Consider the following 22,328-nt stretch of genomic DNA (forward strand, 5'->3'; position numbering starts at 1 on the left):
CCTTTTGATAGAAGTTTACTTTAGGGGATGTTATCTCCATGCCATTAAAAAGATTGCCCAGCCCATTTCCACACACTAAGCTTCTATGAAAAGGACAGGATTTTTTTCTTCAGATCAACTGGCAACCTTCATATCAAGGTCAGTTTTGTCTATTCAGACACGCTGCAGCTCTAAACCTGGGACCTTCTGCGTGTTGAGCAGACGTTCTGCCACTCCCACTAATCCCCCCCAATTCCATTCTTGGGAACACCATTTTTCAGTTCAAATGACCAGGCAGTTAAGTAGGTAATACCCTGCTTGTTTAATTTATATGCTTATTTAATTGACATGCTTCTTTAATTTATATTGTCACCCTGCTTATTTAATTTATATGCAGAGTACATCATTGCGGAATGCTGGTCTGGATGAAGCACAAGCCGGAATTAAGATTGCGGGGGGTGGGGGGGAAACATCAACAACCTCAGATATGCAGATGACTTTAGGTCCTCCTCACTTGGAAGGATGGAAGGCTGAGTCAACCTGGAGCCGGCAACCTGAAAACCCAGCTTCCGCCGGGGATTGAACTCAGGTCATGAGCAGAGCTTAGGACTGCAGTACTGCAGCTTTAACACTCTGCGCCATAAGGAGGAAGCACCAATCAAAAATGCATGGCAGATGGGGTGGTCAATCAGCTTCTATGATAGCTCCCAATTGGTCACTCCTGGGATGGATGGATGGAGAGAGAGAGAGAGAGATGACTAGATAGATAGACTAGAAAAGATGGATGGATGGATAGATAGACAGATAGATAAAAAAGGTAAAGGTAGTTTCCGACTCTGGGGTGACATTGCTTTCACAACGTTTTCACAGCAAACTTTTTACAGGGTGGTTTGCCATTGCCTTCCCCAGTCATCTACACTTTCCTCCCAGCAAGCTGGGGACTCATTTTACCGACCTCAGAAGGATGGAAGGCTGAGTCAACCTGGAGCTGGCTACCTGAACCATCCTCCACTGGGATCGAACTCAGGTCGTGAGCAGAGGGCTCCGACTGCAGTACTGCAGCTTTACCACTCTGCACCACGGGACTCTTAAATGGGAAGTTAAAAGTATACAATTTGTCCCTGGTTGGGCCTATCACGTGCTCGAAAAGAAATCAGCTGTTCCCTCAGTCAAGCTTTCCTGTCCATTTTCTCCACACCATTTTCTCCGGGGGAATTAATATTGGTCATCTGAAGATCAACTTTAATAGCGTGGAATCTCCAGGTTCCACCTGGAGGTTGGCAAGCCTTTGTAGTAGACTTGGAGCGCTCCTCTTCCTTCTGGTGCTTTCCTGACAAAACTGCCAGTTTGGAAGATGTCAGATAGAAGAAGACGGTAGATTTATACCTTACCCTTCTCTCTGAATCAGAGTCTCAAAGTGGTTTACAATCTCCTTTCTTTTCCCCCCACAACAGACACCCCATGAGAGGGGTGGGGCTGAGAGAGCTCTCACAGACACTGCCCTTTCAAGGACAGCTCTGTGAGAGCTATGGCTAACCCAAGGCCATTCCAGCAACTGCAAGTGGAGGAGTGGGGAATCAAACTTGGTTCTGCCAGATAACAGTCCGCACACTTCCCCACCACACCAATCTGGCTTGGCAAATATTCTGAATTATTGAGTTGCCCAGAGATAGCAACCAAAAAAACTCCTACTTTCTAAGCCTTTCTGAATCTCCAACACTTGGGTGTTCAAAGAAGAGCCTCATCAGAACCAACTGCAGGAAAATTTCACCCTCATGTAGATTCTCTGAGGAATAGGAAGTTTGATCTCTACCTCTGGCTCTTGCCACACATTGACCACAGATAAGATTCCTCCCGTGTGGACTTTTAATCCTTAAGGAGATATCAGCTGGTCTTCAATCTCCTTCCACCCTCAGAACCCCTCCTTGCTTTCTTCCCTTTGAGATTTATTTGAGACTTCAATCATGGTTAAAGATCTTTCTGCAATTTATTTATATTTCTTCCAGGTTAGGGAAAGGTTTCTGTGCTTATGCAAACACTTTATAAGAGTTGGCATGGTGTCAACTTGTTCTGTGGTTTGCGATTTTCTTTTCGGTATGCAAGACGAGAAAAGCTCTTTTCACAGGCTAAGCAGTTACATGGTTTCTCCTCATGTGGGTTCTTAGGTGGTCTAGAAGAGCACCACTCCAACTGAATCTTGTGCCATACTCTGAGCGTGCAGAAGCCTTCTCCCTTGTAAAAGTTCTTAGGTGAGTTTGAAGAGTTACTCCAAAAGAATCTATTTCAATACACTGATCACTCAAAAGGTTTCTCCCCTGTGTGGGTTCTTAGATGCCGGTGAAGATTGCACCTGTGACTGAATGTCTTTCTACACTCTGAGCATTCAAAAGGTTTCTCCTTTGTGTGAGTTCTTTGATGCTGTTGAAGAGTGCCACTCTGACTGAATCTCTTTCCACACTCTAAGCATTCAAAAGGTTTGTCCTTTGTGTGGGTTCTTAGATGCTGTTGAAGAATGCCACTCCGACTGAATTTCATTCCACACTCTGAGCATTCAAAAGGTTTCTCCCCTGTGTGGGTTCTTAGATGCTGTTGAAGAGTGCCACTCTGACCGAATCTCTTTCCACACTCTGAACATTCAAAGGGTTTTTCTCCTGTGTGGGTTCGAAGGTGCTGTTGAAGATTGCCACTCCGACTGAATTTCTTTCCGCATTCGGAACATTCAAAAGGTTTCTCCCCATTGTGGGTTCTAACATGCTGGTAAAGATTGCCACTCCAGCCGAATTTCATTCCACACTCTGAGCATTCAAAAGGTTTCTCCCCTGTGTGTATTTTTAGATGCTGGTGAAGGTTGCCACTCCTGATTTTCTTTCCACACTCTGAGCATTCCAAAGGTTTCTCCCTTTTGTGGGTTCTCTGATGCCGCTGAAGATGGCCACTCTGACTGAATTTCATTGTACACTCTGAGCATTCAAACGGTTTCTCCCCTGTGTGGGTTCTTAGATGCTGCTGAAGAGCGCCGCACTGACTGAATCTCTTTCCGCACTCAAAGCATTCAAAAGGCTTCTCGCCTGTATGAGTTCTTAGATGATTTTGAAGAGTGCCACTTGAATTGAAATTCTTTCCACACTCTGAGCATCCAAATGGTTTCTCCCCTGTGTGGGTCCTAAGATGCTCTAGAAGATGGCCACTTCGACTGAATCTCTTTCCACACTCTGAGCATTCAAATGGTTTCTCCCCTTTGTGAGTTTGTAGAGGCTGGTGGAGACTACCACTTTTACTGATTTTCTTTCCACAATCTGAGAATTCAGAAGTTTTCTTTCCTCTATGGATTCTTTGGTGCACAAGGAACTGTGATCTGTATCTGAAGTATTTTTCACAGCGAAAACATTTATATGCCTTCATTATACTGAGTTTTGGAAAATATGTACTACCTTTTCTTCCATCAGGGACCATCATTTCACTCTCTGAGAAGATAAATGGTTTCTCTTCTGAATGAATCCTTTGGTGTTGTGCAAGGTCTGATTTCTCAGACAAGCTCTTACTAGAGTCTGAGCAGCTATTGGGTTTCTCTCCTGTATGTGTTCCTTGATGTCTAATTAATTCTGCTGTACTAAGGAAGCTATTTCCACATTCAAGGCATTGATTGGTCTCCTTTCCATTGTGCATTAGTAAATGAATGTTATATTGGGTTTGATCTGAGAAATTCATTCCACAATCCAAGCACTTGCATGTTTTCCTCACTATGTGAATTCCTTCTTGGAAATACCCCCTTTGGCAAGCAATGGGTTTATCCCACTTCTCAGCTGCGTGGCTTCCTTTCCTCTTAGGTCCACCTTGATTCCTTAAGTTTCTTCTCAAGTCTTCATTCTTGACTTTGTCTGGAACTCGATGATGTAGTTCCTCACCCTCCTCATTCCTCTGATCATCCCCTGCTGGAAAAAGAGAGAGAGCGCCTGTTAGAACCCAGGCAGGGATGGCCAAACGTGCTTAATGTAAGAGCCACATAAAATAAACGTTAGATGTTTGAGAGCCACAAGACATGAACAAATATTGCACACGTCTTTCTTAACACTCTTAATACTTTCTTTGCACAGAAAGATAAAATACATATGTATGCATTTGACAACATCATGCTAGGAGACTTTTTAAAAAACAGAAGCTGGGAATAACAGTCCCCATAAGACCAGTAAAGGAAAAGGTTAGAGAAAGAAATTCACAGCTAACCATATAAATCACTGACCACTGTCTGCATCATTATTCAACTCTCTTTGCCTTGACATCAAGGTTAGTAAATACAGCTCCTACAAGAGCTATGAAACTAAAGGGGGAACCCTGCATGGCCCTCTTTAATTCTATCCCTCCTTCCAGTGGCTCCCTTGGCTCTTGTGATCTCTTTCAGTGCTCTAGGTCTCTGAGCAACCTCTGAGGTGGAGGAGAAGAGCATATAAGCCTCCTCATTCCCCTCTCCTTCCCTGCTTCACACATGGTGGAAATAGTTGCCTACCTATGAGTCAGTGTTTGGAGGCTGACTGAAGTCCCAATGCTAAGCAAGCTTACTTGAGAGTAAGACTACGTTAAGAGTAAGGCTCCATCTTTGACTTCAGGGAGTTGCACAATATGTGTGAAAAAGCTGCATGTGGTTCCCAAGCCAGCGTGTTAGAACCCATGTAAGAAAGAAGTCTGATCTGCACCAGAAGTTCCGCCTACATTCAAACTACTGCAATGGCTTCTTCCTGCTAGACATTGACGTGTACTCAATAATATGCCCTTAAAAGTACCTCCTGCAACAGAGATGCTTGGTTTAAACTCTGATTATTTATATGGCTCCCCACCTGTGTGGCTTCTTTGATGTGAAGTAAGGGCTGTTTTCCGACCAAAGATCTTTCCACACTTCAAGCAATTATATAGTTTTTCTTCTGAGGGAATTTGTGTCCGTGACACGACGCTCATTCTCTGACTGAAGGTCTTTGCAAAGGCCACACTTTCATTTTCGTTTTCCCTGGAGTGGATTCTCTGGTTAGCACGCAAGCCTGCATTCCTTCTCTTTTTGACTGGCCTTTCTTTTTGGACTGGGAGCTCACAAAAGCCACCTCCTTGCCAAAGAATGGGTTTATCTGCATGGCTTCCCTCTTGTCTCTGTGGTCCATCTCCATCTCCAAAGTGTCCTGCATCTTCATTCTTGGCTTCTTCCAAAGAAAACTCCTGGAATTCCCCAGTTGTCTCTTCTACATCTACTGCTGAAATAAAGAAAAAGTTTCAATCAGCCAAGGCGCCAGTCAGGCACTCTTCATAACTGGGTGTGTATTTTTGTTATCAGATCTTTCTTCCTTCCCAAACTGAGCCACTAATCACACCTTATCCCCCAAAATACATATTTGTTCGGGGGGAGGGGAGAAGGCAGGACCTCAATCAAGTTAATGCCACAATTCAAACGGGGACCTTCATGTTTTTTTCTGAAAAGGTGCCATTTGTTAGAGGTGCAGATAATGACTGGGGATAAAAGCAAACCTGAAGCTTACCACCATCTTTCTCAAGCTCAGAGCTATTTTTCAGCCAATCTCTGGGCCTTAATCAGACCCATTTAGAATCATAAGAGTTGGAAGGGACCTCCAGGGTCATCTAGCCCAACCCCCTGCACAACGCAGGAAACTCACAAATACCTCCACCTAAATTCACAGGATCTTCATTGTTCTCAGATGGCCATCTAGCTTCTGTTTAAAAAAACTCCAAGGAAGGAGAGCCCACCACCTCACGAGGAAGCCTGTTCCACTGAGGAACTGCTCCAACAGTCTGGAAGTTCTTCTTAATGTTGAGCTGGAAACTCTTTCGATTTAATTTCAACCCATTGGTTCTGGTCCTACCTTCTGGGGCCACAAAAACAATTCCACACCATCCTCTAGATGACAGCCCTTCAAGTACTTGAAGATGGTGATCCTATCACTTCTCAGCCACCTCCTCTCCTGGCTAAACATCCCCAGCTTCTTCAACCTTTCCTTGTAGGACTGAAGGTCTTTGCAACAGCCACCTCCAGACCCTTCACCATCTTCGTCACTCTCTTCTGGACCCGTTCCAGCTTGTCTGTATCCTTCTTAAAAAATTCTGTCTAATGTGCAGCCATGTCTCAATCATGCAGTCATTTCCACCTTTCCACACAGAATCAGCACAGAGTCAGGCTGCCTCTCCAGAAAGAAGTGTATCTTATTGTTAGCAAGAGATAGCAGAAGACTGGCTTATTGGTCCTCAATGTCATTAGCTTGTTACTGTACAGTAAAGCCCTCTGGAAGCCTGGTCCAGAAAAAACACGCAGTATCAAGAAGTCCAGATAAGACCCCGGAAGAATCTGTCCTGTTCCATCGCCCCAAAACACTTGAAACATACAAGGAACATGAATGGGCATGCAGATACACACATGTTCAGCATGACCAAGGTGATGTCATGAAAGTGTGGGGAGGTGGTGGTGCTGGCCAGCCCTGGAGAAATCCAGGCATTGAGGTGCCTGAGTGGACAGGTATACCTTACTTTTGTGGGTGTGTGTGTTTGTGTTTCTGTGGCAGATGCTTTCTTGCCTCAAAGTGGTGGAAGGGATTTAGCCTTTTGGAAGGAGTTTGTCACTTTGGTGTAGTGGTTAAGTGCATGGACTCTTGTCTGGGAGAAATGGGTTTGATTCCCCACTCCTCCACTTGCAGCTGCTAGAATGGCCTTGGGTCAGCCATAGCTCTTGCAGAGCTGTCCTTGAAAGGGCAGCTTCTGGGACAGCCGCATCTACCTCACAGGGTGTCTGTTGTGGGGGATGCAATTAACTTGCTGACCAGATGGAGGCAGCAGTGTTCCAATTTTGTGCATGAATTTGTGAAAGATTTGAACACTGTGAATATTTTCTACACATATACCGTAAGTTTTGTAAGATGCTCCCAGGAGGAAGGACCTGGTCATCCGAAACAGGCTTTACTTTGCTGGCAGTCCGTTGGAGCTCTTTTCGGACTTATTTATGATCTGGATTACTTGCACACTGTTGTATATATATGCATAAATATGCATATGCGGTATGGAAAATGATGAGGTTGCTGAAATGCACTTTTTTCCTTGTATGAATTACATTTTGTAATATTATTCTTCACACAGTGGTTTTGATTTATTTGGTTGTAACGTCATTCCTCTGTGTAGCCTACTGTGTATCTTAGCATGAGACTGGCTGACATGAAATCATTGGCATGAAACTTTTTCTTGACATTTGGCATCTATAAAAGATTCTTACCCAGGGAGGCCACGCTCCCATAGTTCTCCAGCATGACTTCCCTGTAGAGAGCTCGTTGGCCCAAATCCAGCAAGACCCACTCAGCCTCGGTGAAATACACAGCCACCTCCTCAAAGGAAAATGATGACTGAAAGAAAATGCAGATTTTCTTGTCATAAATAATGCCAGGCAGAGACTACTCTTGACAGGGGCAATCTAGGAAAGTGCAGGATGTAGCGTTTGGTATGCATGAAGAGAGTGGGGTTCAGAGCCTCTCTTGCTCAGACAGCGGGAAAAAAAGCCTCCCTGAGAAAGGGGGGGGGGAGCAACTGTCCCCCATTCATCCCCACCTACCTGCACCAGAAATGGAATAGATGTTTCCGCTCCTCTGCAAAGACAAAGGCTCAACAACATCTCTTCACTGCCTGCAAGGGAGACAAAATTAATTTTTTTTAATCGAATTTATATTCCACCGTCCCCTGACGGGCTCAGGTCAGCTAACAACAGCAAATTAAACCACATAAAACATTAAAAACAGATGTGAGGGAGCCGGTCACAGCCTACTTGGGAGGGTGACCGCTTTAAATTTCTCCCCAGTCACCTTCCCTCAGTCACACTCACAGAAGCCCGTCAGACCACTAAAAATAAATAGGCACCAGACGGTTTTTAAATTCAAAACTCACAAAAATATTTATTAGATAACAAAAGGCAAGGGAGAGGGATCAAAAATAATATTGATTATAACTAATCAATAACAAAGAATCAGTTGGCAAGCAGATGGATGGCAGAATTATCAAATATCACTTCACAGAGATTGGGCAGGCTGAGGTAAAACATAACAATAACTTTGGCAGAAGATCTTTAACATAAAACAGGCAGGCTTCAGAATCCTACTAGATTCTACAGGCAGGCTTCTGGGCACTCAGAATGTTGTTAGTTCAGTTGTAATAGCCCTGTTCTCTGGCTACTTAAATCATAAAAATAACAAACTACAATCACTCATCACCCACACATATAGAACTCCTGACTGGTGCCAGTATATTCTCCCTCACTCCACTAGCTAACTTTCAGGATTTGCACCCCTCAATACAGATGCGTCTCAGCCCCACAGCTAGTCTTCTGGCCTGAGTCTTGGGTAACCCTGCTGACCACCAGAATCCAGTTCTCCCATCAGTGTGTCTTTGTGTGATCTAGTTTGTAAACGGAGATTGCCTGATGTGCTGGCAAAATCTCCCTCAGAGAGTTTTAAACTGCCTGAAAACTCTCTCTTTCAGACAGAGACTACCTAGCTTTGTCTCCCACAAGGAGCCCAGCCTCTCTGGCTGCTCTCAGCCCCTTTACAAATGACCAGCCTAAGCCCACAGTCTTCTCTTCAGACCCCTTCTCTGAAGACCTAACACGAAGACTCCTCAGCTAAAACTCAAAACCTGAGGTGCCAAGCAAACCTCATATTGTTACTTTTTCGTTGCTAGGGCAATGTTCCAGCCAATGCCTGCAAGCCTGTTCCCCAGGCTAAGTTTCTGAGTCCCTCACAACAGATTACACAATAAAATCAACCAGTACAATTTACAATCATTAAAACCAAGGATGAATTTTAGGCTCTGTATTTTGTTTGCCTGTTTGATTCTGCTTCACGTATCCCCGTTTCCAGCTTGCGAAACCTTATCCTATGTACATTCAAGAAAACTTGTAATGATTTTTAATAAACTGTGGGAGAGATGGAAGAGAAGCATCAGGTACCAACAAGCCTCGGGGGAGTTATAAATGCTTACTACAGACTTCAGACTTCTGTGAGATTTGAAATGTGCTCTGTGAATTCTAGAGCTCAAAAGGTCACAGCATTCCTATTGAATCAGACCAAAAGCTCAAGAATGTCATATTTCTGCATGCTGGGCCCTCTTATCGATTATGGAAACCGGGCTGGCCAGAGAAAACCAGGGGACCAGATATCACATCGCATGACACATCAGCATCAATCCAGCCCAAATTCTAAACATGGTTTAAGCAAATAAGCTCACACTCTGGAAACTCTAGTATAATACCAGTCAGTGTTTTCCCTAAGCTGAGTTAGTGTGAGCTAGCTCTCAGTTTTTTAGCCTCTGGCTCACATTTTTGTCTTAGCTCAGGAAAAATGGCCCCGGAGCAAGCTAATGTATGCAGTAGCTCAACAGCTTTAAAGCCAGATTAGTGTAGTGGTTAAGTGCAAGGACTCTTATCTGGAAGAACCGGTTTTGATTCCCCACTCCTCCACTTGCAGCTGCTGGAATGGCCTTGAGTCAGCCATAGCTCTCGCAGAGCTGTCCTTGAAAGGGCAGCTTCTGGGAGAGCTCTCTCAGCCCCACCCACCTCACAAGGTGTCTGTTGTGGGGGGAAGTAAAGGAGATTGTAAGCCGCTCTGAAACTCAGAGTGTAGGGCAGGGTATAAATCCAATACCTTCTTAATCTTCTTCATGAAGTAGAATCTTTTGCTCACAAGACTACAACAGCTTAGAAGCTTCTCTTATGTCGAGTAGATGGGCCATTGGCCTGATCCAACATGGCTTCTCTTATGTTCTTATGTGACACAGAGTGTTGGACTGGATGGGCCACTAGCCTGATCCAACATGGCTGCTCTTATGTTCTTATGCGACGCAGAGTGTTGGGCTGGATGGGCCATTGGCCTGATCCAAAATAGCTTCTCTTATGTTCTTATGCGACACAGAGTGTTGGACTGGATGGGCCACTAGCCTGATCCAACAGGGCTTCTCTTATGTTCTTCTGTGACACAGAGTGTTGGACTGGATGGGCCATTGGCCTGATCCAACAGGGCTTCTCTTATGTTCTTATGCGACACAGAGTATTGGACTGGATGGGCCACTGGCCTGATCCAACATGGCTTCTTTTATGCTCTTATGATATGCTGCACAAGAAAATGGGGTGCGTTTCTTTGTTTGCAAAGTGCTGTCGTCGCAGCCAACCTGGGGGGGAGGTGTTTGTGGGTTTCCTGCCTTGTGCAGGGGGTTGGACTAGACGACCCTAGAGGTCCCTTCCAACCCTATGATTCTATGACCTATGGTGATCCCATAGTTACTTCAGGCAAGAAACGTTCAGGGGTGGTTTGCCATTGCCTGCCTCTGCACAGCAACCCTGGAATTCTCTGGTGGTCTCCCATCCACGTATGAACCAGGGCTGACCCTGCTTAGTTTCTGAGGTCCAATGAGATTAGGCTAGCCTGGGCCTTCCAGGTCAGGGGAACATGGAGGTTCAATTTATCCACCATGGCTAATAGCTGCTCCCAGATTTGCCTTCTTTTCCTTTTTTGAGCCACCCTGAATCCTTCTAATGGAAGAAAAAGTGAGATATGAATATTTCAGTCAATGTAAATAAGAGTGAAATTGTCTTCCATGAATCTGTCTACTCCCCCTTCAAGTGAGTGGCCACCATAACTACATTTTAGAGAAGAGGAAGAAGAGAGTGGATTTATACACCCCCCCCTTCACTACCAAAGGAGAGCAGCTTACAAACTCCTTTCCCTTCCCCTCCTCACAACATGGAGAGGGGTCTGGAGACAAAGATGGTGAGTGGTCTGGAGACCAAGTCCTATGAGGAAAGGTTGAAGGAGCTGGGGATGTTTAGCCTGGAGAAGAGGCGGCTGAGAGGTGATATGATCACCATCTTCAAGTACTTGAAGGGCTATCCTATAGAGGATGGTGTGGAATTGTTTGCTGTGGCCCCAGAAGGTAGGACCAGAACCAATGGGTTGAAATTAAATCAAAAGAGTTTCCAGCTAAACATTAGGAAGAACTTTGTGATGGTTAGAGCGGTTCCTCGGGGGAACAGGCTTCCTCCTTGGGAGGTGGTGGGCTCTCCTTCCTTGGAGGTTTTTAAATAGAGGCTAAATGGCCATCTGACAGCAATGAAGATCCTGTGTTTGTGAATTTAGTGTTTGTGAATTTTCTGCATTGTGCAGGGAGCTGGACTAGATGACCCTAGAGGTCCCTTCCAACTCTATGATTCTATGAACAGACACCCTGTGAGGGAGGTGGGGAAGAGAGAGCTTCCCCAGAACTGCCCTTGAGCAGAACAGCTCTTTGAGAACTTGCAGCTGACCCAAGGTCACACCAGCAAGTGTATGTGGAGGAGTGGGGAATCAAACCCAGTTCTCCCAGATAACAGTCTGCGCACTTAACCACTACAGCATTAAGTCCTGGAAGTCCACTCTGTGCAGTGAGCAGAAGTATTTCCTTTGTCTCCCTTCCCAAACCTTCTACCCAACAACCTGACTAGCTGCCCCAATCCCATCTGGGCACAAAGCAACTTACCATTTACAAGGACATCCCGGACACACTCCTGGGTCTGCGCCCTCTGACTTTCCTGTGATGGAGCTCCTTTTGCCTCAGAAAACATCAATTCTGTCTTCACAGCTCGTCCCCACATCTGAAAGAACAGCAAGGGACACAGGTAAGAGAAGGAATGAAACAAGCTGAGGAGATGGATCCTGTCCCACTCCCTGACTCCTCATCCTTGAACATAAGAACATTAGAGAAGCCATGCTGGATCAAGCCAATGGCCCATCCAGTCCAACACTCTGTGTCACATAAGAGAAACCATGTTTGATCAGGCCAATGGCCCATCCAGTCCAATACTCTGTGTCACATAAGAGAAGCCATGTTGGATCAGGCCAATGGCCCATCCAGTCCAGCACTCTGTGTCACATAAGAACATAAGAGAAGCCATGTTGGATCAGGCCAATGGCCCATCCAGTCCAACACTCTGCCATCAGGAGAGGAGGGCAACGAAGATGTTAAGGGGTCTGGAGACCAAGTCCTATGAGGAAAGGTTGAAGGCACTGGGGATGTTTAGCCTGGAGAGGAGGCGGCTGAGAGGTGATATGATCACCATCTTCAAGTACCTAAAGGGCTGTCATATAGAGGATGGTGTGGAATTGTTTTCTGTGGCCCCGGAAGGTAGGACCAGAACCAGCGGGTTGAAATTAAATCAAAAGAGTTTCCAGCTCAACATTAGGAAGAACTTCCTGACGATTAGAGCGATTCCTCAGTGGAACAGGCTTCCGCGGGAGGTGGTGGGCTCTCCTTCCTTGGAGGTTTTTCAACAGAGGCTAGATGGCCATCTGACAGCAATGAAGATCCTGTGAATTTAGGGGGAAGTGTTTGTGAGTTTCCTGCATTGTGCAGGGGGTTGGACTAGATAACCCTAGAGATCCCTTCCAAATCTATGATTCTATCAGGAGGTCCACTAGTGGGCCCAGGACACTAGAAGGCCTCCCACTGTTGTCCCCCACCAAGCACCAAGAAAACAGAGCTTCACTGCCCCAGACAGAGAATTCCATCAACTCAGGGTTGGGTTGGGTTTTCTTCCCAGCGTAGCAAATAATCTAGAGGTAGAAATACTAAGAAAATATGAGAGCAGTACTCTGAAGACCTATACAAAAGAGATGAAAGGATGACAGATGCCTTCCATGAAGAATCTTTTGAAGAAGAACCTGCAGTTTTAGAAAGTGAAGTGAAAGCTGCACTGAGAGCGACTGGGAGAAACAAATGACCAGGAGTAGATATGATATCAATAGAACTATTTCAAGGCACAGAAATGGAGTCTGTCAAAATCTTAAGACTATGCCAACAAATACGGAATACGAAACAACGCCCCACAGACTGGAAATGCTCACTTTACGGTCCAGTTCCAAAAAAAGGAGCATCAAAGACTGCAGCAACCACAAGACCACTGCATTAATTTCTCAAGGGAGTAAAGTGATGCTGAAATTCTTGCAACAAAGACTGTTACTACATATGGAAAGAGAAATGCCAGATATTCAAGCTGGATTCCGAAAAGGACAAGGCACTAGAGATCATATCGCAAATTTACAGGAGGATTTCAAAAGAAAAATCAGTTTGTGATCTACAGATTACAGCAAAGCTTTTGACTGTGTGGAACCAGAAAAGCTATGGTTGGTTTGAAAAGAAATGGGTGTGCGACAATATCTGATTGCTTTGATGCACAAGCTGTACTCTGGACAAGAGGCTACTGTTGGGACAGAATGTGGAGGAACAAAATGGTTTCCAATTGGCAGAGGTGTCATAAGAACATAAGAGCAGCCATGTTGAATTCCATGTGTTAATCACCCTTTGGGTGAAGAAGGACTTCCTTTTATCTGTTCTAACCTGACTGCTCAGAAATCTCATTGGAACTCTCTGTCTGGGGCAAGTGATGCACTGTATTCTTGTTGTTTGGGGGTGCACAGTGGGAGGGCTTCTAGTGTCCTGGCCCCACTGGTGGACCTTCTGATGGCACTTGGGGTTTTTTGGCCACTGTGTGACACAGAGCATTGGACTGGATGGGCCACTGGCTTGATCCAACATGGTTTCTCTTATGTTCTTACCTGAGAAAGCCTGTTAATGACAGGACATTTTGGAGAACATTAATTCATGGAGTTGCTGTTAACTCAGAAGCACTTAACATACATACACATACAGAAATATCTGGCCAGGGAGCCCATTGCTTGAACTGAGTGAAGGAAACCCTCTCACCTGTTCTCCCTGCTTCTTCTCTTCTGCTTGACTCAGGAGGAAACCTTCGGCCAGGGCCACTGCCTGAGAACTGGTTTCCGGCCCACATCCTCTGACCCAGAACTGCATTTCCTGTGGCAGAATGGCCAAGAATTGCTCCAGAATCACCAGGTCCAGGATCTGCTTCTTGGAGTTCTTCTCTGGCTTCAGCCAGTGGTTGCAAAGTCCATGAAGCTGGCTGCAAACCTTTCGGGGCCCATTGGCCTCATGGTAACAGAACTGTCGAAAGCATTGGCTACGCACATCTGCAGTCATCATATCCTGATCTAGGATCTCTGGCAAAGCTCTTTCCCAGAATTCAACACCACTCCCAGCCTGGGTGGGAAGGGGGCCTTTCCTTGATCTCTTGTCAATTCCAAGCCTTTCTAGGTCCTGCTTTTCCATCTCCTTCCCCTTTTCTCAGGTTTCAACTGATCATGGAAAGATTGAAGAGGAAAAGGAAAAGATATCAAAAAGGCAGAAATAAATCAAAAGACAATGGAGCTACATTACCGGCCATGATCAAGAGACATCTAAAGCAGGGGTGGGGAACGTCAGGCCCAAGGGCCATTTACAGCCTCGAGATTACTTGGTCTGGCCCTTGGGAATTGCTGGGCTGAGTCAAGCCGCATGGTCGCCTCCCTGGGGCCCAGCTGGCCGATGAGGATTGTGGGGCCCAGCCATGCCGTACAGCGGCCTCCCTGGGGCCTGGCTGGCCTCTGATTTGTGGGGATCAGTCTATTTAGTGGGCACCTCTCAAAGTAAGTTGGAGTCCAAAAGAAAATGACAGATAACAGCTTTACCGCTGCTGCAGGGCCTGGTAAAATCACTGTCACAGTTCAGGTAAGTTTCCCTCTCATTTCTTTATTTTCCTTTCTTTCTATTTCTCCCTGTCCCCATTTCTTTGTTTCCCTTAATTCCCCTTTCTTCCCCCCATTTCTTTATTTCCCTTTCTTTCCATTCCTTCTCCCCATTTCTTTATTTCCCTTTACTCCCCCCCCTCTTTACTCCCCCCATTCTTCCCCCATTTCCTTTCTTTAATTTCCATTTATTTCCCTTTCTCCCCATTTCTTTCTTTCCCTTTCTCCCCCCCCCCATTTCTTTTCCTTCCTTCCCTTCCCCCCCCCTCTCTGTGGAGCCTGAGTGGTGGACATTGCGAAGGACTGCTGCTGGGGTATGTGGGTGCCTTTAAAGGTCTTCTGGGAGCAGTTTCCACAAGAAGGAAGGCAGAGAAGGGTGGCAGAGGTGGAGCCAGCTACCACCAGTTTAATTTGCACTTGATTATCCCAGATGGTGTGCCCTAATATGCTAATGAGTGTGTGACCTGACATGCTAATATTAGGGGATGTGGTCTAATATGCTAATGAGTTCCTGCTGGGCTTTTTCTTTAAAAAAAGCATTGGGGGCATTTGCCTAGGGTGGCAGGCCAGGGTGTGTGTGCCAGATTAGGCTCTCCCCACATGACTTCAAATAGAAGTCATACATAGTAGTATAGACCACAGTTCCCAATAATTTATCTCAGTGACTGTGAAGCCTTTTGTATATTGCTAGCCTATAAAAGTAGCCCCGTGGCACAGAGTGGAAAAGCTGCAGTGCTACAGTCCGAGCCCTCTGCTTATGACCTGAGTTCGATCCCGGCGGAAGCTGGGTTCAGGTAGCCAGCTCAAGGTTGACTCAGCCTTCCATCCTTCCAAGGTCGGTCAAATGAGTCCCCAGCTTGCTGGGAGGGAAAGTGTAGATGACTGGGGAAGGCAATGGCAAACCACCCCAGACTTTAATTTTGCTGGCCTGAATCGTTCTCCCTCGGCTGTATTTTAAATTGATAATTTTGTATAGCCCGTGAATGATGATATAAATATCCAAATGGCCCTTGATAGAAAAAAAGGTTCCCCACTCCTGATCTAAAGATTGGCTCAGTGGACCAGAAGAAGCGTTGTAGTTTGTGGATCAGGATTAATGCCATTGTGCTGCATTACTTATCAGACTTTTTAAATAAGTCTGTTTAGTTTATCAGAAAAGCAGGTTAATGAGCTTGGCCTCCGATTTGTGGGGATCAGTCTGTCTAGCGGGTACCTCTCAAAGTAAGTTGCAGCCCAGAAGAAAATGACAGATAACAGCTTTACCGCTGCAGATATCTGCTCGAGAGGCCATAAGCATTAAGCAATATCTCTGTCCAAGCGGCTGGCAGAAGGGAAGAGGCAGAGGGCGCAGGGGCTGCTGGGTGAACAGCAGGCAGTGATGCAAAACAAATGCTTTCTTCCAACTCAGCCTAGCTTGAAGAATGGCCCCTTCCCTTTTCACAGCTGGTACGGCTACCAGGAACTATGCCATGGTGATACTGATATGAGACTAGTGTAATGCATCGTATGCTGGTCTCCCCAGAAAATCAACTTGGAAACTCCAACTGGTGCAGAATGCAGCAACTTGGCTATTATTGGGAGCTATCATTCTGCAGTTACTCCAATGGCTGGCCTGTACATGTGGTTTCTCTGTTATGGCCCTACCAATAGTCTGCCTGAGATGGTCAGGAAAGTACCCACTCTCTTGGCTTCTCACAAACGAAGCAAAACTGAATTATTCAAGAGGGTCTTTATGTGCAACCTATAAGCTAGCAAATCGGTGCAGGGTGGTAAACTGCAACGCCGCAGTCCAAGGTCTGCTCACAACCTGAGTTCGATCCTGGCAAGGTGGGTTCAGGTAGCCGGCTCAAGGTTGACTCAGCCTTCCATCCTTCCGAGGTCAGTAAAATGAGTACCCAGCTTGCTGGGGGGAAAGTGTAAAAGACTGGGGAAGGCAAGGGCAAACCACCCTATAAAAAAAGTTTGCTGTGAAAACGTCACCCGAGTCAGAAACGACTGGTGCTTGTACAGGGGACTACATCTACCTTTTTATAGGCTAAAGGTAAAGGTAGTCCCCTGTGCAAGCACCAGTCGTTTCCGACTCTGGGGCGATGTTACATCACAATGTTTTCATGACAGACTTTTTACAGGGTGGTTTGCCATTGCCTTCCCGAGTCATCTACATTTCCCTACCAGCAAGCTGGGGACTCATTTGACCGACCTCGGAAGGATGGAAGGCTGAGTCAACCTCGAGCTGGCTACCTGAACCCAGCTTCCGCTGGGATCGAACTCAGGTCATAAGCAGAGAGCTCGGACTGTAGCACTGCAGCTTTACCACTCTGTGCCACGGGGCTGCTTTTATAGGCTAGCAATATACAAAAGGATTCACAGTTACTGAGATAAAATTATTGGGAACTGTGGTCTATACTACTAGGTATACTTGGCTGTAAGTTGGATTCTACTATGTAAATCTGAATCATTTAGTGGATCGTATTAACACTTATGCTTTCCTTCAGTAGTGCTCTCCAGAGTTCTAGTTGGTTGTACGACCCAAATTCCATTTCATAGTTCATTGAATGGTACCATATTGATTATGTTGAGTCACTTTGTGTCATCGTGGCCCACTAAATGGTGGCCTATAAACTATGTGAATCAATCACTAGAATAGCATAAATCACCACCACAATCCCAGAAACCACAAATAGGGGAGCACCGGCCAAAACCTGTGGTATTGGGGGGGAGGGCATTTTTTGTAGCTCCTTTGCATATTAGGCCACACACCCCTGATGTAGCCAATCCTCCAAAAGCTTGCAGTAGGCCCTGCAAGAAGAGCCTTGTAAGCTCTTAGAGGATTGGCTACATCAGGGGTATGTGGCCTAATATGCAAAGGAATTCCTGCTAAAAAAACAAAACCAAACCCTGAGTGCAGCCAATAGGCACAAATAATTCCTCCTATGTGTTATGCTAGGGACTTCTTTCCCATCCTCCCCCTGAGCCCCAGGGTTCAGAATTTGTTTTGATTTACAAAATTCAGATCTTGCCTTTCAGCCCCTGCACCGTGGGAGCTATTCATTTATTTAATCAAGATAAGGGCATGTTTAGCCTGGAGAGGAGGCAGCTGAGAGGTGATATGATCACCATCTTCAAGTACCTGGAGGGCTGTCCTATAGAGAATAGGGTGGAATTGTTTTCTGTGGCCCCAGAAGATAGGACCACAACCAATGGGTTGAAATTAAATCAAAGGAGTTTCTGGCTCCACATTAGGAAGAACTTCCTGACCGTTAGAGTGGTTCTTCAGTGGAACAGGCTTCCTCTGGAGGTGGTGGGCTCCCCTTCCTTGTAGGTTTTTAAACAGAGGCTAGATGGCCATCTGACAGCAATGAAGATCCTGTGAATTTAGAAAAGGTAAAAGTAGTACACTGTGCAAGCGCCAGTCATTTTTGACTCTGGGGTGACGTTGCTTTCACAACGTTTTCACGGCAGACTTTTTATGGGGTGGTTTGCCATTATCTTCCCCAGTCATCTACACTTTTCCCCCAGCAAGCTGGGTACTCCTTTTACCGACCTCGGAAGGATGGAAGGCTGAATCAACCTGGAGCCGGCTACCTGAATCAGCTTCCGCTGGGATCAAACTCAGGTCGTGAGCAGAGGCATCCGACTGCAGTACTGCAGCTTTACCACTCTGGAGGCATTTGTGAGTTTCCGTGCAGGGGGTCGGACTAGATGACCCTGGAGGTCCCTTCCAAGCTCTATATACCCCTCCCGTGGTGGGACTCGAGGCAGCTCACAACATCGAAAATATACCAGTTAATACAGTACAAAAGGTACAATAAAGAAACGTTAAAATTGAAAACAATTTAACAGTCTGCCCCGGCTAAAATCTATCTAGTAGGATGCATGCATTCAACTGACCTCGGCACAGGTATTATTTATCAGCTGCCTGGATGAGTCCCCTCCTGCAAAAGAGCCGTCTTGCAGCAGACCCAAGGGTGCCCCCCTCCCTGCTCCAAGGCAGGCCCCCTCTGCAGGCAGATGGTTCCACAGAAGGGGGGAAGGGCTTACAATTTACCATAAATACAGGCATAAGAAAAATCACATTTTAAAACTATTTAACCCCTTCCCCCCAGTAAAAAAAACATAAGCTAGCAGGATCTGTGCCTTCCAAGACTCAAATTACATACTTGAGAGTAAACTTCCAAGGATCCATCTGTAAGGTTCTTCCACCCTCCCCTGTTGCATGTTTGAAGCCCTTCCCCTTCTCTTTCTCGCCCCCCCCCCCAAGAAAGAGCCTTTCCTCTTTTCAGCCCCACCCACACCTTGCTCGACCTCTCTAGCAAGCTGCTCTTTTGTATGAACCCTTTCGGTGCTGCAGACGATTGGAGGGAAATGCTTCCTGCCTTAACCAGCAGCTGCCCACCTGGGCTGCCAATCCCCAGGTTGGGGCAGGGGATCCCCCGTTTCGAGGCCCCCCCCCCGCTTCAGGGTCATCATAAAACAGCAGGAGGGGCAGGAAATGACTGCTGAGCACTCCATTATTCCCTTTTTAGACTTAGTCCCATAGGAAATAATGGAGAGTTGATCCACGGGTATCTGGGGGGGCTGTTTTTTGAGGCAGTGGCACGAAATTTTCAGCATAGCATCCAGTGCCTCTCCCCAAAACACCCTCCAAGTTTCAAAAAGATTGAACCAGGGGGTCCAATTCTATGAGCCCAAAAAGACTTTGCCCCTATCCATTCTTTCCAATGGAAGGAAGGCATTTTAAAAGGTGTGTGGTCCCTTTAAATGTGATGGCCAGAACTCCCTTTGGAGTTCAATTATGCTTGCCACACCCTTGCTCCTGGCTTCACCCCCAAAGTCCCCAGATATTTCTTGAATGGACTTGGCAACCCTATCCCAGACCCAGCTGGAATGGACTTCAGCCAAGCTGCTGTCAACGACGCCTTCTAATGCAGCTCTGCAGGATTGTTTTGGAGCAGGGGTGGCCAAACTTGCTTAACATAAGAGCCACACAGCATAAATGTCAGATGTTTGAGAGCCGCAAGACATGAACATCAGATGTTTGAGAGCAGGAAGGAAGAAAGGGAAGGAAGGAAAATAGATGGTGGAGAGAGAGGTGGAAAGAAAGCAACTTTAACTTTAAATGTGTTTTCCAAGCTGCCTGCTGGCTTGGCTCGGAGAAGTGATTTAAAGCCGTGGTCCCCAACCTTTTTGGCACCAGGGACCGGTTTTGTGGGAGACAATTTTTCACGGACCAAGGCAGGGCACGCACGATGGTTTCAGCATGATACAATTGTGCATTTATTAGTTTGGTGTAGTGATTAAGTATGTGGACTCTTATCTGGGAGAACCGGGTTTGATTCCCCACTCCTTCACTTGCAGTTGCTGGAATAGCCTTGGTTAGCCATAGCTCTCACAGAGCTGTCCTTGAAAGGGGGGCAGCTTCTGAGAGAGCTCTCTCAGCCCCACCTACCTCACAGGGTGTCTGTTGTGGGAAGGAAGATAAAGATTGTAAGCCGCTCTGAAATTTGAGTGGAGGACAGGATATAAATCCAATGTTGTCGTCTTCTTCTTACATAGTAACATATAATGAATAATTATACAACTCATGGCCCGGTTGCTAACAGCCAGACGACGGTATTGATCCACGGCCTGGGGGTTAGGGACCCCTGATTTAAAGATACAAATGCCTTCTCCAAGCTGGCCGATGGGGTGGTGGGGGCTTCAAGAGCCACACAATATGTGTGAAGGTCACAAGGCTTTTTTGTAGCAGGAGTTCCTTTGCATATTAGGCTACGCCCCCCTGATGTAGCCAATCCTCCTGGAGCTTACAGGAGGCCCTGTAAGAAGAGCCCCTGTAAGATCTTGGAGGATTGGCTACATCAGGGGGTGTGGCCTAATATGCAAAGGAGTCCTTGCCAGAAAAAAAGCCCTGGTGAAAGAGCCATGTGTGTCTGCCAATCCACACAGTTTGGTCACACCGACCTGGAGTAACTCTGCACGGGCTACGCTCCTGAGGAATCCAAGGCTTTTGAGCCGTTTCACAAAAATACTAAAGCGAGTTCATGCCAAGTAATCGGGCTTGCTCCCTCCAGGAAGGTGGTTTTTGGATTGCCTTGGAAATCGGAGTGTTCTTGCAACATCTTCCCAGTTTCTCGAAACATTACTATTTTCAGGGGAGGGGGAGGGGCTAAGGCAGGGCACCCTACACATCATTGCTTATAGATCTGGGCGGGCAGCTGTGTTGGTCTGAAGCAATCTAGAACAACGTTAAAAGTCCGGTGGCACTTTGAAGACCGACAAAGTTTTCTTTGGAATTGCATGCAAATTTTTCTGCCCACCCCTCTATATATGCACGACTGCTATTTCGAATTCCATTGCATTGCCTGACAAAGTGTGCTCGCACACGAAATAAAACTTTGTTGATCTTAAAGGTGTCACCGATCACTGTTTATACTTGCAGGCAGATTTAGGTGGTTTTTTGGTGGCAGGGCTCACAGTTAGCACCTGGGGGGAGCGGGTGGCAAGTTCCCTTAGGGGGAATTGGTGGAAAGCAGTGCAACTTCATGAACACTTACATTTAAAAAAAAAAAACAACCTCCCCCTCCCTCCGGTTTTAGGGGTTCCCCTCCCCATTTTTAAAGGGAAAAAACCCACACACATAAGGGGTTCCCCTTATGCATAGGACACAGCTTTAGGCTAGGCTAGGCTAGGCCAGGTTAGGTTAGGGTTATTGATGGAGACGCTGGCTGCAGAAGGTCAAGATCAAACTGAGCCCTCTTCTGTGGACTTCGTGGCCGGCAGAAGTGCAGGAGTCTGCCTGCTCCCTGGATTCTGTGTGGATCCTTTCCAGTTCTGTAGGAATTGGACTCTTTTTGGCTCACTGTTTGGTCAGGACAACCTTCATACCACAGGGCTAGATTCCAATCAACCGTCCAGCTTTTCTGTCAAGAACATATTTGTGCAAGCGATGCAAATACCATAAGAACTGGTGTGTTTTTTTGTTGTTGCTGTGAAAGCCTACACTTTCAGAGCTTTCCCCCAAAGTATTTCAGGCTCAAAAAGCTTTGCTTCGTTCTTCAGTATTTTTTTTTTAAAGCAAATGTTGTAAGAGTGTAAAATTAGAGAAAGTTATCAAGACAGACATCTTCTGTTCTGCCAGTAGATGGCACTGCAGGATCGCGTTTGAAAACGGTGGTGATTTCTACCGTAGAATCTGTGATATACTGTACACAGTAGAATAGACCACAGTACTTTATTCATCCAAATGGGCAGGCGTGTTGGTCTGAAACAGTTGAACAAAACAGGAGTGAAGTTGCACCTTTCCCCCTCCCCTCCCTCTGTGAAGATGCTGTTGTGTCGATCATTGCTTCCCCCCCTCCCCAAAACAGCATAAACTTTATTTTAACTTTAAAGTTTGGTTACAATATTCAAAGCTAATAATCATAGCAGAAATAGCTACAATTCTTGTTACAGTTATAATTACATAATCCTTTCAGAAATAAAAACAAAACAAGGTGGGGGTGGGGGGAAGAACAATGATTGCTGTCAACAATTAAAACTAAAGCACAATGAGTATTTCCATTATTATCATCTATATTATTTTTTGTTTTAACCTTTCCAGAATAGCTAAAGTAAAAGAGTTTACACTTAACAGGACTAAAAATATAACATCTTTCGATACAGCGTTCGATGTGGCAAAATGTTTTGTTCAGATAAGTAAGTTATCACTGGGTA

At 45.9% G+C, this 22,328-nt stretch overlaps 1 protein-coding gene and 1 pseudogene across 2 annotated transcripts; both read right to left on the minus strand.

The window, feature by feature from the left end:
• LOC132571738 (oocyte zinc finger protein XlCOF6-like) overlaps positions 1-22,328 on the minus strand; it is a 317,052-nt pseudogene that overhangs the window by 196,626 nt on the left and 98,098 nt on the right.
• On the minus strand, positions 1,948-18,872 carry LOC132571049 (zinc finger protein 420-like). 2 transcript variants are annotated; one of them, XM_060237683.1, is made up of 7 exons: positions 18,776-18,872; positions 13,738-14,186; positions 11,515-11,629; positions 7,568-7,638; positions 7,235-7,361; positions 4,812-5,216; positions 1,948-3,911 (listed from the first exon to the last, which is right to left on the minus strand). In XM_060237683.1, exons 2-7 carry the CDS (start codon positions 14,158-14,160, stop codon positions 2,275-2,277), a joined length of 2,778 nt encoding a protein of 925 aa, XP_060093666.1. In that variant the 5' UTR covers positions 14,161-14,186; positions 18,776-18,872; the 3' UTR covers positions 1,948-2,274. The 2 variants fall into 2 exon arrangements, with proteins under 2 accessions (XP_060093666.1, XP_060093665.1); XM_060237682.1 differs by lacking the exon at positions 18,776-18,872 and having other exon boundaries at positions 13,738-14,197.

This window comes from Heteronotia binoei, chromosome 5, assembly GCF_032191835.1.
Source record: "Heteronotia binoei isolate CCM8104 ecotype False Entrance Well chromosome 5, APGP_CSIRO_Hbin_v1, whole genome shotgun sequence".
In the NCBI taxonomy this organism is placed as follows: domain Eukaryota; kingdom Metazoa; phylum Chordata; class Lepidosauria; order Squamata; family Gekkonidae; genus Heteronotia; species Heteronotia binoei.

Bases quoted from the DNA above. Each gene is read 5' to 3' on its own strand.
- LOC132571049 (XM_060237683.1), bottom strand. From the start codon at position 14,160: ATGGAAAAGCAGGACCTAGAAAGGCTTGGAATTGACAAGAGATCAAGG. The intron at 11,630-13,737 runs GTGAGAGGGTTT...CTGTTCTTTCAG, and splicing joins AGAAGAAGCAGGGAGAACAG to ATGTGGGGACGAGCTGTGAA. The intron at 7,362-7,567 runs GTAGGTGGGGAT...ATTTTCTTTCAG, and splicing joins CTATTCCATTTCTGGTGCAG to TCATCATTTTCCTTTGAGGA.